Raw genomic sequence first — 15,343 nt, 5'->3', positions numbered from 1 at the left:
TTTACTCACTAACCATTTCATTTGAGTGTTTCAATCAAAATCAATTTAGGTCGAGAACATTTAGTTTTGGTCTGTTTCAATCACATATCAGTTTAGTTATTTGATTGAGAAAATCTAATTCGGATCCGATTTTTTTTCCAAAGTGTTATTGTGAAATGGACTAGATTAAATGCATCTTATAATAATAAGCCTGAAAAGTTTATTTAGATCCAATTATTAAAAAAAAAATTTAAAGTGTTGCCATCTGTTTGACATTTTTTTTTAAATAAACTTTTTTTAAAAGAATCATTATCATCAAATCATTAATTATTAAAAGAAAAGTTAAAGTGTTGCCACCTGTTTAAATTTTTTTCGAGAAATATTTTTTTTAATCATCAATATTATTGAATAATATTTTATTAGCCAAACTTCAAATCAGAATCAAATTTCGTACTTTTTTAAGCCATATATCAATTAGTTTAATAACATAAAATTTTGAATAATTGTATCAGTTCTTCGTTTTGGGTTAAAGAAAAATATAGCTGTGTGAATTTTTTTTTGAAAGGTTGCCACTAATTCTTCCAGAATAATATATTGAGTATAGTTTTTGAAGAGTTTTATGCATGAAAAAAAAAGAGCTTTCATGTTATTTTAAAAAATGTATTGAAAACTTTAATATTCAAATTTCTCTAAATAAATTTTTATATTTGAATGCCACTTTTTGTATGTTACTAGGTTTTATATTATGAACAACCTTTCATCAAACAGTTTTTGTACTTACCGGTGGTGTTTCAAAAAGCATCACTTCAGTGCCTTTTAATACTAGAAAACGTGGTTTGTAGCTTTGCCAGGAGATATTGTTGTTAATGACACCCTCGTTCACCCAGCCCATGTATTCGATACGCTCGCCTACGGCAAAATTGCGATTGTAAAGCTTCATCTGTGGAGAAATAATATGGAAAGAAAATGAAAAATGTGAAAATTATATAGATTTAGGGACTTCTGCTAAATACTTTGTAGTCGTATTAACTGAAAGTTATACATGAATATTCTTTCAAAAGATATACATTACCACTAGTTCTACTATATAACAGCCGATGCTTAGAGCAACGATTAATATAATTCCTTTTTGGAAACATTTGTTTCCAAATAGGCATTAGCCTCAGCAAATAACTTCTTGGATTATAAGGAGGTCTAAAATCCGAAAGAGTGAATGGAGACCAGATCCAGAGAATACGGTGTAAGGAAGCAATTTATGGTATAGACCATTGTGATGAATGTGGGTGCTGAACCAACGAAATTTTCAAACTTTAATCCTCCGCTGTGCTCAAATTTTGGTCGAATTTACTCTCTAATATGCTTATAACTTATTTCATAACACAATTTTAGAATATATTTAACATTTAGCATTCGATTTTATATCCCTTTACAACCACATTCACCCCTCAAAAGGGCAAGTCTCTTCGTTAACTTCAACAAAAGCAATTAAAGCGTTGATTTACAAATGGTCATTGCTTTGGTAAGCCAGATATTTGCTGCTTTATTTATGACCAATTTTTCAGTTCTTCCTTCCACTCGCTCGATATGTGGTTTTCATTGCTATGATTCGCTATCTCACCAACTTTTTGTTTGTTTTACAACTCTGTTTGTGTATTTTTTTTGTAATTGTTGCCGAGCAATGGTGTAAAAAAAACGATGGGCTGGTGATTGTCTTCCTGACTGCGTACACTCGTATGTGTTGTTTGCATTGAATTGCTGCATTTCCGGTACTTCCGTTTGTGACCGGTTGGCCACTCAGCAGGGCGGAATTTCGCTTTCAACTTCAAAGTAAGTATTGAGCGCGGAAAATATTGAAGTTGGTGTTTATATTTTCAATTCAAAATTGATTAATTACAGTCGTGTTGTAATTTTTTTTGGTAAAATCGTAGTGGTTATGAAAATGGGAGGCTTTAAGTACATTATGTAGGGTGGCCCACCGGCTATAACCGCGGTGTCTACTCCAAAAAAGAAGAAGGTGGTCCTTATGGTGGTTAGAGTGATAGTTATTTTTTGAAAGGAAAGTCCGTGAAAAAACTTGATAGCAAATCAATATTTTAGCTTCATTGAGTGAAATCAATAGCTTAAGGTTTTAACAGGGTGGGAATATTGAGATATTGTGCAAATCGAAGCTGTATAGTCGATAAATGCCACTTAAACCCACTTACCACTTAAAACGCCTCTGTAAATGGTATTAAGGGTACCATACCCAATTCCTACTCTTGCGTCCTTGCGCCGCTCCCTGGAAACGTGAGTAAACTTTGTGTAGGTTGTGGTATCCAATCCATGTGGAGCCAGGGGTCACGATAAAAAGGGAGGTAACATCAGCTATGCCACTCCGAAATATTTCATTTAAGGGTTCGCAGAGGTCTAATTGCAGCATCTGTTCACCACAGGCTCCCTCTTGAAACAAGCGACTGGCTAAAAAAATGTATTTAAAGCTTTATACTACAGGCTTGCGACACGCTCCACTCCCAAAACCCCTCCTCTCTCTGAGAGCACTCAATAGCAACTAGGTAAAAGGAAACTGACGGACAGCATTTCAAGCGTCTTACGTATGGTTGCAAATGAAACCATTCGTTTTCGTGTAGGTCGAAAGAACAGCTGGTACGATGAGGACTGTCGTCTCGAAGTAGAGAGAAAGCAGATAGCTCAAAAAACTCAATTTTGCCATAGACTGCAATCCTTGCGGGTTGGTATAGATGCAAAGCGGGACCGAGGGTTGAAGAGGGAAGTAAGAAGTATATGCAGACAAATAAGAAAGTGGCTGAAATGCGCGAGTATGAAGAGCTTGAGAAGGTGGTCCACAGGAGTAATGCTATACAACTCTACGAAAAGATGCGGCGACGAATGGAAGGTTTCAAGACCGGAGCATAGTCTTGTAAGACCTAAAGTGGTGATCTAGTGGCTGATGTTCAGGTCATACTGGAGTTATAAAGGAAACACTTCTCCAGCCTGCTAAATGGCGGAGTAACATCTGAATGTGGCGAACCCGATTCCCTTGCCCGACTATGAGGAGATTCGAATAGCAATTACCAGTCTGAAGAACAACAAATGGATTATCGGTCGATATATTCAACTGTGGCGAAAAACTGACAAAGTGAATACATCAGCTTCTTTGAAAGATATAGTCCGATGAAAGCATGCCCGACGATTGGAACTTATGCTCTGCTCAATCCACAAAAAGTGGGACCCCACAATCTGCGCCAATTATCGTGAGATAGGCCTCCTTAATATCGCATAGAAGATCTTATCGTGCTTAGTGCGTGAGAGACTGAAGCCTACCGTCAGCAAACTGATTGGATCTTATCATTGTGGCTTTAGATCTGGTAAATCTACAATCGACCAGATTTTCACTAACCGCCAAATCTTGGAAAAGGTTCGTGAAAAGAAGCAAAGGTTTCAGACAAGGAGTACCCGCCAGTGGAAGCAGAGGAAGAGGAAGACCTCCACTCCGTTGGATATATCGGGAGGAAAAGGACCTAGCGGCATTTGGTATCTCGAATTGACGCAAGATAGCGAAAAGAAGAAACGACTGGCGACCGAATAAGCGGTGTCTACGCCAGTAAAGAAGAAAAAGATAGCTTCAGTGTAGCAAAAATTTGAATATTTTTCGTCTTTGTGGTTCATGCCACAACCAGTCTTTTCCTCATTAAACCCGACAAAGACGTTTGATATAGATTATTTGGTAACATATGAGTTGTGATAAGATCCTGAATATTTGGAGTAATTTTTAACAACATTAGTTATTTATTTGCTATATTTTATAAGCTGCTATTTGGAGCGGATATGTGTTTAAAAGATCGGCTAACTTGGAAACCTGATTATTTTTTATATCCACTAAACCCTTGGTAACCTAAATTTCATATTTTTTTATATTCTTAAAACGAGACTGTCATGAACCACCCTAATTTAGTATATACATATTTGCAAATCCACTTTGTTGCACTTATGCATATGGACACTTCTGTGGCAACCGTGTTGATTTATTCCCTCATCAAAGGGACCACAAATGCGCGCAGGTGAAAGTTGATCCTTGCCGCTTTGTATTCACGCGTCTCAGCGCTCATAACACGGCGATTCATGCCATCGATGTATTCATGATTTTCTGATTTGTTTTTGTTTTTGTACTCAATGCTTTGCGTTAAACTTTTAGCACATCGCTATTATTTATCCCTGTCATTATGTGAGTTTCTATCACCCTCCAGAGATCCCGATTTCAATACATACATACACACACTTACATATGCACAGCTGAGTTCCTTAGCATATTTTATATACTCGCGTTGTGAATCGGTTGCTTTTTATCCGTTATCCGTGGTTTCCGTTGGCACTTTGCAATCAAGCGCTGCTGCTTGGAGCGCTCATATAAATTTGCTTTCATGCCACGTGAATCCTTTTGTCTCATTGTAGTGGATTAAGTTGATTATACTTTGAAATGGTATTTGTGAGCTATACAGGGTACATACGCAAGTGCAAGTGTGGACTTTGGTGCTTTCAGCTTTCAGCTTTCAGCTTTTATGCTTGCAATTACGCTAATTAATTTAATGGCGCGAACAATGCGCTTGAGTGTTGGCGAAACTAGGTTGGCATTGCCGGAAAGTAGTCTAAGTGCGAAATTATGATAATTAAAATGCTAAGACAACATATGGGTCATTGGCCCTCAGAGCGAAAGATAACCTATTATATGTAAGGGCAATTGTAAATGGGATTCAAAGCCGTAAAACCTTGAAGTCTGAGCGTGTCTTTTGAGTATCACTGAATGAATGACCCCTGTGTCAGTATGGAACCGCAAGGGTATTTTTCGAATATAATGTACAACTTAGTAGTTTTTAAGACTGAAGTGAAAAGAAATCATAGAAAATTCTCATATACTGTATGCGGCTCCAATATGGATACAGGCATTAGAGATAAAATGATATGCTAGACCAATTAACGCAGTGCCTAGTCTTTCTGCAAAAAGAGAGGAGAGAATCAAAAGCATCGAAATGTGGCAGCAACGGTGACAAACTTCATACAAAGGACGGTGGATCCACAGGCTGACTCCGGACATACATTCGTGGATATGCTTTAGAAGCAACATATACAAGTATCGTCATGAATTTTGTCCATATTATAAGGGAAAAGCTGAAAACCACACTAGGAGGTAGTCACAGAGTGTAAAATTTATATGTGCGAGTCCTCTGTAAAATGGAATGCCATCAGCGAAGCCGCAGCTGTAATTATGGCAAGACTGAGACATTTACAACAGATTAGGCGTCAGTCGGTCCGTACAAAGAGGAGACCTAAATGTCTTCTGCTCTCCTAAGCGGTAATATTTCGTCCAGCGGTCCGTGGGACAGACATGAGATGGGAGTATGCACTTCGGCTTTCGATGCTTTCTCCTACCATACAAAAACCATCACTCATCTTGAGGCCCAATACTCATTATTGGATAACATTCGACATAATAGCCCACGTCCAACATGAAGTGAATAAAAACAAGAGCCGTAGCTGAGAGAGTATACCAAGACCGTGAAGAGTCGATTTGGCGCAGTACGCAGCATCTCGGACTGACAAATGGAACGACTTGGCGCATTTTACGATGAGATCTAAATTGAAAGCGTATAAAATATATCTTGCGTAAGAACTGAAACCGCTCGACTCTCCCAAGCGACAACGTTTCGCTCTATGAGCTCTTGAAAAGTTACAAGAATATCCGACGTTTTCGAGCCAAATTTTGTTCAACGATGAGGCCTCTGGCTCAGTGGGTAGGTAAACAAGCAAAGTTGACGCATTTGAGACGATAAGCATTCTGAAGAGATTCAAGAGCTGCCATTTAATCCAGAAAAGACGATGGTTTGGTGTGGTTTGTGGGCCGGTGGAATCATCGGATCATATATCTTCAAACATGATGCCGGTGAGACCGAAATCGTCAATGACGACCGTTATCGTGCCATGATAATCTACTATTTGATACTTGAAATTGAAATTCGTAATCTCGGCGATATTTTGTAAGCATTAAATATGAAGTTTCTGTTTTTAAAAAAATAGGGAACCTCGAAAAGAATCATCCTTTATGTATGTATATCGGATTTTAAATGAGATTTGGCCAGTATGACCGAGTTTTTTCTAAGCTGCAGAGTTAAGCAGGCGCTAAAGGGTTACAAATTTCAGAGAATACATATATAGGGATTTGTAAAAGAAATAGATCTTGGCAATTATCTTGAGGCACTGTTAAATATTTCAAACATAATGATTTATAGGTTAGGCTAGGATACTTTTCTATACATTATACTTCTAGTATCCACTGGAAATATTCTTTCAAAAATCATAATATGTGACCTGGTCTACGAAAAGCTTAGGCTTAGGTGTCAAAAAAAGGAGAACAATTAATGAGATAACGAGAAACTGACGATTATTTTTAACAGCTTTTCCCAGAAAACTAATTTTCGCACGTTAGGCCCCTTTTCGTGGACCAGGTCACATATATACATATGTATATTGCTTTGATTATAGATTTTTTATTGTTATTGTTATTGTTATATTGATAATATAGTATATGTATACTCACTTGTAAATGTGTCAATCCAACAACATTATCGGTTATCAATTTAAGCCATTGACTGAGAATGGCCAAATCATCACAGTGTATTATGCCAGTCGAGGCGCCATTAAGGCCGCGTACTTCAAACGCATTGGGGCGCAACTTATCGGTGCCGTAGATATAGCGCGTTACGTAGGCCATCATCAGCGGCACTGCGCCGAAGAAATTCATTCCCAGCAAACCGGATATGCGCGTTTATTAGGTAGAGGAAATGGAAATGTCAAGTGTAGCAAACGTTAGCCATGAGATGTTGCACGTGAAGCATGGCGCAAAAGCAATGCACACAAAGGTAAGGAATTTGTGTGTTACAAGAGATGAAAGAAATATGAAAGAGAGGAAAAAAAGGTTAATTAAAAAACGTAATGAAAGCAAATTACAAAACATGATTAAAGCGTAGCAAATAGTTAAGAGTTTGTAATTGCAAATTGCCGAGAGCCGACTTCAGAGTGCCGACCGTGTCGACTACAAATTGCAATTTCTTATATCACGCAGATAATTTAATGCGCGTGCGAGTGTTTTCACGTTTTTACGGTAGCCAACACGTGTTGTATAATGTGCATGCACTATAACGGTAAAAACATACAAACACCCGCGTACATGCACTTAACTAATTCACTCACGTATGCGTACATAATGAATACCACAGTGTTGCTGGTAGATAAATAATGCAAATAAAAGAAAACAAAAAAACATGTTTGCACATATACATATGTATATATGTATATGTGTGTACGTGTATATATGCTTGTAAATACATACCTGCCACCACATCCACCCATTTCTTTTCCGGTTCCGAACAAATCGACATCGGGCGACTACAGCTGCGACTTATTGTGCCATTATTTACCGAGGACTTGTAGCCTTCGTCAGCCTTTAATTCCGCACATGTTGCATCATTGTCCGAATCGGGTGTCTCCTTGGCAACTGAAATGTGAGCAGCAGCAACAACAACAATGAGCACCAAACACAATATCGCAGCGTAAAATGCATTTATGCGCAAGTGTGCATGTGTATGTGTTAGGGTGAGCAAAAAAAATTTTAATGTTCCTCTCTTGATACCATGGAAATATCGTCGAAAAAGATATTTTATAAAGCACCAATGCACACCGACTAATTGACTTTATTCAGCCAGTTTAGCAGCATGCTCGAGGATTGGAATTTATGTGTGGTCTGCCCCATCCACAAAAGGGAAGACCAAACAATCTGCGCCAACTACCGTGGGATAAGCGTCCTCTACATTGCATATAAGTTATATCGAGCGTACTGTGTGAAACACTGAAGTCTACCGTCAACGAAATGATTGGATCTTGTCAGTATGGCTTTAGACCTAGAAAATCTATAATCACCATGCGTGTAATCTTTGAAAATACTCCTGAAAGGAAGTTCGGCACACACCACCTTTTCGTTAATTTTAAAGCCGAATTCGACAGCACGAAAAGGAGCTGCCTTTATGCCGCGATCTCTGAACTAATACGGTTGTGTAAACTGGAGTTGAACATTACCAAAAGCTCCGTCAGGATCGGGAAGGACCTCTCCGAGCCGTTCGATAACAAGCGAGATTTCAGACGAGGAGATTCCCTAACGTGCTATATCTTCAATCTACTGCTGAAGAAAATAATTCGAGCTGCATAGCAGAATCGAGAGGGCACTATATTTTATAAGAGTGTACATCTGCTGGGTACGCCGATGATATTAATATCATTGTCCCCAACAACCACGCCGTCAGTTCTGCTTTCTCTAGACTGGATAAGGAAGCGAAGCGTATGGATCTGGTTGTGAACGAGGACAAGACGAAATATTTCCTGCCATCAAACAAGATAGTCGTCGCATTCGCGACTTAGCTCACACGTCACTGTTGACAGTCATAACGTCGAAGTCATAGATAATTTCGTCTATCTTGGAACCAGAATTAATACCAACAACAACGTCAGCCTCGAAATCCAACGCAGAATAAGGCTTGCCAACAAGCGCTAATTGCAGGTAATTGAGAAGTAAAGTCCTCTCTCAACGAACAGAGATCAAACTCTTTGAGTCACTCATCATCCCCATCCTACCATATGGTGCAGAGCCATAGACGAAGGTAAAATCTGATAAGTCGGCTTTACGAGTTTTCGAGGGAAAGGTTCTGCGGTAGATTTATGGTCTTTTGCGTATTAGAAACGGCGAATACCGCAGTCGATGGAACGATGAGCTGTATGAGATATACGACGACATTGACATAGTTCAGCGAGTTAAGAGGCAACGGCTACGTTGGCTAGGTCATGTTGTCCGAATGGATGAAAAACTCCAACTCTAAGAGTAAGAGAAGCAGAGGAAGAGGAAGATCTCCGCTTCGTTGGAAAGGCCAGGTGGAGAAAAACCTGTCTAGACTTGGAATCTCAAATTGGCACCAAACAGCGAAAAAGTAGAACGACTTGCGTGTCAACGCTAATTCAGAAGAAGAAGTTTATACGACAGCTACGTGCTATAGTATAGCTTGGTTCCGTTCGATCGCTTATAGCTTCAGTGCAACCGAAGTTCATGTTTTTTCTTGTTTTTTTTTCGCCATGCCGGAAAATATTTTCACGTATTTAAGGAAACAAATAAAAAATTTCCATTGTCCCACCCTAATATGCATGCAGTATGCATGAGCATATATGGTATGTGTGTATATATTTTTTGCTGCAGTTAAATTTGCGAATGGCAGTGGCAAAGTGTTGGAAGCAACTAAAGGAAAAATTCAGTTGAAACGAGTTGTTAAAAGCACGCAAAGTTGAAGTTAAGATGGAAAGCAATGCTGGCGAATCGAATATGTAAATACGAGTATATATGTACATATATAAGGGTGTGATTGTGCAGCGACTTTTGTAATGCAAATGTACTTTGAAGTATTTGCGTGCATGCAGGGAATACTGCACATGTGCCTGAGTATCGAATACAAATGCAGGCATGTGTTTCCACTGTCATAGTATGTTCATATTTGTAGCGACATTATCCTGCATGGACTAAGTAAGTTGTCGGTTAAAGCAGTAACAAGGTAAACGAAAAAGTGACAGTTGAAATGAGGAGATGCCAACTGAAGTAGCATTCGTAATAGTTTAAGTTCTTTAAGTACTTTTTATATTAGAAACTAGTTTTTCATACGTTTGTAAAAGTTTAAAATTCGAAGGAAGTGTGGCACAGGTGCGCTCGGGATTACAATTACTTTAGGATGCTAAAACATTGCTCAATCGACAAAATAGTAAAAAAATAAAATTTGAGAAGCTTTGGGTTAATCATATTTAAAGCGTAAAACTTTAAAGAAACTTTTCTCGAAACTGTGATTTTAGAATCGAAGGACGATTGTATTGTACTTTCAGTAGCTCTCTATCAACCCCAGCTTCAGACTTTCTGACTATTGAAGTGTATTCCAAGCCAAGGTTGTAGCTATTAACAGCAGTAGATTTACTGCTCCGGAGTGCAGCCTTCTTCAGAAAAGTGATTCTAGCCTTGAATGATGCTAGCCTTGAACTCATTAACAGTACGTTCAAAGTTGGTCAAGAGTGTCTAACCTAGCTATCAATAACATTGAAACTCTTTGTGATAAGACTGGTATGTGTGCCACGACACAGCGGAATCGCAGGAAATTGTAAAGCTGATGAGCTAACAAGGAAAGGCAGCCTAGAACCGCAATTAGTAGAAAAGGAGCGGGCCAGTGCTCCCATATTCTCTTCTGTTCTACTACTGGTTAGCTGAACTTCGCGGGAGCTTAAACAGCGCTGGGCCACCATCGGTACATGCGCTGTCATAAAATCCTTAGGGCCAAGATTGATCGCAAGAGATTCCTTGACGCCTTATTGGCGTCCATGCTGCTGGGAATCTTACAAGACGCCATCTGCAGAAGCTGTAGGGGAAAAAGGTGAAAACAACTCAACACTGCCTTCTTGACCGCTCCGCGTGTGGGAGGTCAAGACTTAAATAGTTGAGAGCGCACGCTTTCAGACATCCTACCGAACTGGCGGGAATGAAAATTAAACGCCTGTGCAAATTTGTATTGGCTACTAAGAATTTTTGCTTTTCTATAACTTCACAAAGGATGACGGCCTGATCTACGATACTACGATAGAACGTCTCGGTTTCATATCCGACCCAGAGCAGTCAAATTGGCAGAATAAATATGAATTATTGAGGACCTGATTTTTGCTGGTGCAATAACAATAAAATAAAATAATATTTCATTTTTAAAATTATCAGAAGCAGTTTGGAGATGACGGGAAAGATAATCGATATGAATACGATTATAAAAAAAAATTTGCTACCATTTTTGAAGAGTCGAAACTTAAGTGGCTAAACTCGTTTTAGAAACATCTCAACAATACGCTATTGAATGCATTACATACATATACGTATATTTATACCTGACCAATTATGGTAAAATAGCTGTATACTTGTGTATTTTATATTTTCATTGATACTTTTATTTACAAATATTTGTATAAGAACTTCGTGCTTCGGTGAATAGTGCTCTAGAAAGCATTAACGAAGATGTGTGCAACCGTTAAACAGAAAAATTAAAGTTTATTAAAGCATATTTTGTTGGTGCTGACAATATACTTTGTTAATTTTTTCTACTACAGGAAAGCAAAAAAGCGCGAAGAAAAGGTTTTTCGCAAGTAAACACAATCTCCTCGAATTTTCACAAACTAGCGATGCCTGAAGCTGAGTCACTAAAATTCTCACATATATACATAGACTCATGCAAACATGTATCAATATGTACATGTATGTATGTGACTATCAAAAAACACACAGAGTGCTTGTGCCTTTCACATACACATTTACTTATATACAAACATAAACTTAATGAAAATTTAATACTTTAAGTTTGCTCGCTCGACATTTGCTGCCACGAAACTTTTGATACGTGAGATGAGTTGGAAGAATTTTCAAAGAAATGAAATAAAATTCACATTTTATACATATTTTTTGATCTTTAAAGCTAAAAAAAAGAAGGCAAGGCTTGTACTGCTTAAAGGCGCCTAAAAGCAGTCTTGTAAACAGCTTCAAGTGGCGATGAGGCAGCACACATGCAAACACACACACACTTATGAATAAATATATAGTACACATACATATATATCTGTGTTTTCTTTCAAAGCTGTTAAAACCGAACAAAGCCTGTATGCGTACAATTTGCTGTGAATACACACACACGTGTGTATATTTGTGTGAAAGTGGGCCAAAAGGTGAAGTGAGTGAGGCTGCCCCGGTTGTTGTTGCTTGGCCTTTGCCTGCAGGTTTACGTTTGTAGAATTTTTAAAATACTCGTAAAGTGGAAGCCTAAACGTATATTCATACATGTGTACGCTTAACACACATACATATGTACACGTGCTGCCATATGTAGTCAATTAAGTTGCATGCATGTGTGTTCGTGCTCATATTTACCTGCACGCGTTTCTATAATATTTCAAGTAGTAAATCTTGCCTTCCTCACGCATTTAATGTTTGTGTCTGCTTTTGTTTTTACAGACGGAGTTTTGTTTTGCTTCCTGTTTGTTTTCTGATTTTGTGCGTAAGCTCTCAAGCCTCAGAAGGCAGGTGGGGAAGGTTTTAATTATTCCTTTCTTTTGGCGCTTAGATACTTAGAAATGTTAAAGTTAAGAAAATATTGATGCAGCTCTTGATATTTTTCATAATCTAGATGTTTTAATGGAAAGATATACAAAACTGCATCATATAGTATGATGAAGAATGTTTTTGGGGAGATTTATTAAAGAAACATTTTATTTGTCTATCAGCAAAGGTCGTTGTGAAACGTGTTCAAACTGCTTAGGACACTAAATCGAATGTTATGGCAGAACAGCTTCTTATGAAGAACAGAATGTGTATCTCAAAAACTGAGGTTTTAGTTTGGGTTCGAAACAGACGGACAGGCTGATATGGCCTACTTAACTCAGCTCTTAGTGCTGATCATTTAAAATGCTGGGGCATAGTTAGTTAAGAGTCTAAAGGACTTAATATTAGAAATAGAACAATAGTGGATTATAAACTTTTTTAGACTTGTGCTAGGTTAAGACGTAGATCCTAATAGAGATCCCTTTGAACAGCTTAGAATGCCACTCTGTTTGTTGAAACGGCTCAAGTCAGTTCCGGCTATCTCTTCTGATTCACCGAAGGTAAGACTGCCGAGATATTTCAACCTAAATTTTGCAAAGGCTGGGCAAAGGTGGAGAAAGTGCTTGAATGCTTCCATATAACCTTTTTCAGGTATCTGACAAGACTTTTAGCCCTACGCCATGGTTGCTTATTGGAAAGTATCCTATAAGAACTCATACGATTACGGAGAGATGAACTTGCTAAGGGTAGGTGGCGCAGTACTGTCGCGTAGGAGCAGGCCGTCGACCAATGCCTGCAACATGTGAGCGATGTGAGGACAGACACTTCTTGACTAACTTTGAGCGTACAGTTTGCAAGCTTACTATCGCTAAGCTTTTTCGCTCTGCTTTCGGATTGAATACACACCTCCTTGAAAGAGGCTGCACATCGTAGCAGCATGTCTACTGCGAACATAATAACAAACCACCGCTGTCTGAAAAGCACTACAGTCCTCCGGAAGCCTTAAAGTAAGATTGACGGAGAGCTTCTTACAGAAAAGTCCATCTCTAAATCATACGAAAGTTTACTCTGCCTCTTCTCCACAGACTTCTACGCATCCACATATTTCTCGTTGGTATTCGAGCAGAGATAAAGTCACCTCGAGTAGCCTCGCCTCTGCATCGCGGTGATCCAAGTTTTCAGGGATGCTGTTGAAGATGGAGAGAATTTCAGATAGTGATACTGTATTCCAAGTTAGTCAGATAAGGTTTAGTTTTCATGATGTTTTGCTTCTGAGCTTTTCAGCATTTTTATTTATAATAGTGAAGCAGTGTAGTCTTTCGGCCGAGGGTTTTTTCTTCTTTTTATGGAGGAGGTATTTTTTACGTAGCCGGTCCCAAACCCACCGCACAAATTTGGGGATATACCTGGTCATGTCGCCCGAATGGATGAAAATACTCCAGCACTGAGAGTATTCGGCGCAGTACCCTTCGGAGGAAGCAGAAGAAGAGAAAGGCTTTAACTCAGTTGGAAAGACCAGGTGGAGAAGGACGTGTAGCCAAGTTGGAATCTCCAATTGGCGCCAAAAAGCGGAAAGGAAAAACTGGCGCGCTGTTGTAAACTCGGCTAAAACAGAGTAAGCAGTGTCTACGTCAATAATAAAGAAGAAGAAGCAGAGCAGCCAGGAAGATATTTATCTAAAATTGCTGGAAAAGTTCTTAAAGCTGGGCTTAGCTGTTGTAATTTAATTTTAATTATATATATTTTTGTTCCCAGATCGCTTTGGTCACGCAAGAACTGCTTCTGAGAAGCACCCGACCACGAAATCCAAAGATTAAACTAGTTTTTCTGGACTCACAGTACAATATGAATGAAATGGGTTCTTCCTATCTTCCATTCTTCTACAGTTGCATTTTTTAGGTTAAAGTAATTTGGTAGATTCTCTCTGAAAGCTTGCGAGCTGGAACAAAAACCATCCTTAGAGCCTATTTAAAAGCTTTTGGTGCATTTAGTGGTCAGTATAAGGAGTTTATGATCTTAAAAAAGTTATTATACGTTTTTCGTCAACCCTTCAATTTCTATTCTTTAAAGAAGTGCCATTAATCTAAATAAATTTCTTTCTTTTTTTTTAAACTGTTATTAATCTGAATTCAAAAGAACGCCTTTGAGATTGTAATGAAGCTTTAAATTAAGCTTATATCCTCATATTATGATTAATGAGGTCCCGAAGGCACGTACAACATAGAGGGACACATGACATACAAATTACATATATACACATTATATATGTTTACATCATCATCAATTTCCCACGTACATGGTATACATGTATGAGTGCCGGGTCTACATGTAAATTATGAACTTCGTGATTATTTTTACGAATTGCGAAATGTCGCGTGTAATTAAATTTAATTAAAGCATAAATGTGGAAAATGAGGTGCCGCGGGTAAGGACACTCTGCGAATTGCAGTGTTTGTGCATTTAAACACTTACACTAAGACATATGTAATTTCGTTTAAGTGCATGTGTGTGTGTGTGTGTTTGTCCTGCTTTCAAAGGCCACCACGCAGACGCATGCCAATTGTGTATTGCTTTGAACTTTGTTGTGAAAGGAACTTGGCAACTTAATGAGCACAAGTTTCACTCAACTCAAAACAACAAATGCCTAAATAATGAACTGTTCTTAAAGTAATAAACTGTATTTTATTCCGGGGGAAAAAAGCTGAGAGTGAAATTAAAATAAGAAAATATTTGGATTTTACACTTATTGCTTTCGGTTGTTATCCTAGTAAATGGCTGCGGGCATTTCAATTTGGGTGGGAATACCACAGTTATTTCATTGCTTACTTTTAAGCTTGCATTGAATAAAATTTGAATTTAAAAGATAATTAGATATACTTTTGGATAAAGCATTTTTGTGGCATTTTTCTCTTGGAATTGAAAATATTTCTACTGAAATTTAAAATTACATATGTATTATACAAAGAAGCTTTCGGAAAAATTCCAATGTGAGTACGTGAATAATGGATATTGCATTCTTTTTCTTAAGGTATTTGAGACTGCAATAGTTTCTTTGTTTTCATTTTTCTTTTTTTAATTCTTGAAGATTTTGTGTGAGTATTCTGATCGGATGGAGTTATGTGTAGAAGTTTCCACAAGTGAGTTCTCTGATTATCCAGAGAATAT

At 38.1% G+C, this 15,343-nt stretch overlaps 1 protein-coding gene across 3 annotated transcripts in view; it reads right to left on the bottom strand.

The window, feature by feature from the left end:
- LOC126757507 (gamma-1-syntrophin) overlaps positions 1-15,343 on the bottom strand; it is a 150,227-nt gene that overhangs the window by 38,445 nt on the left and 96,439 nt on the right. For all 3 annotated transcript variants that reach the window (XM_050471478.1, XM_050471476.1, XM_050471477.1), the window contains 3 exons: positions 7,361-7,525; positions 6,569-6,753; positions 761-919 (listed from right to left, as the gene is read on the bottom strand). In XM_050471478.1, the coding sequence (XP_050327435.1) occupies positions 761-919; positions 6,569-6,753; positions 7,361-7,525 (509 nt within the window). The remainder of the gene's footprint in view (positions 1-760; positions 920-6,568; positions 6,754-7,360; positions 7,526-15,343) is intronic.

This window comes from Bactrocera neohumeralis, chromosome 4 (assembly GCF_024586455.1).
Source record: "Bactrocera neohumeralis isolate Rockhampton chromosome 4, APGP_CSIRO_Bneo_wtdbg2-racon-allhic-juicebox.fasta_v2, whole genome shotgun sequence".
Classification (NCBI taxonomy): Eukaryota; Metazoa; Arthropoda; class Insecta; order Diptera; family Tephritidae; genus Bactrocera; species Bactrocera neohumeralis.
This window is presented reverse-complemented; position numbering and strand designations above follow the sequence as displayed.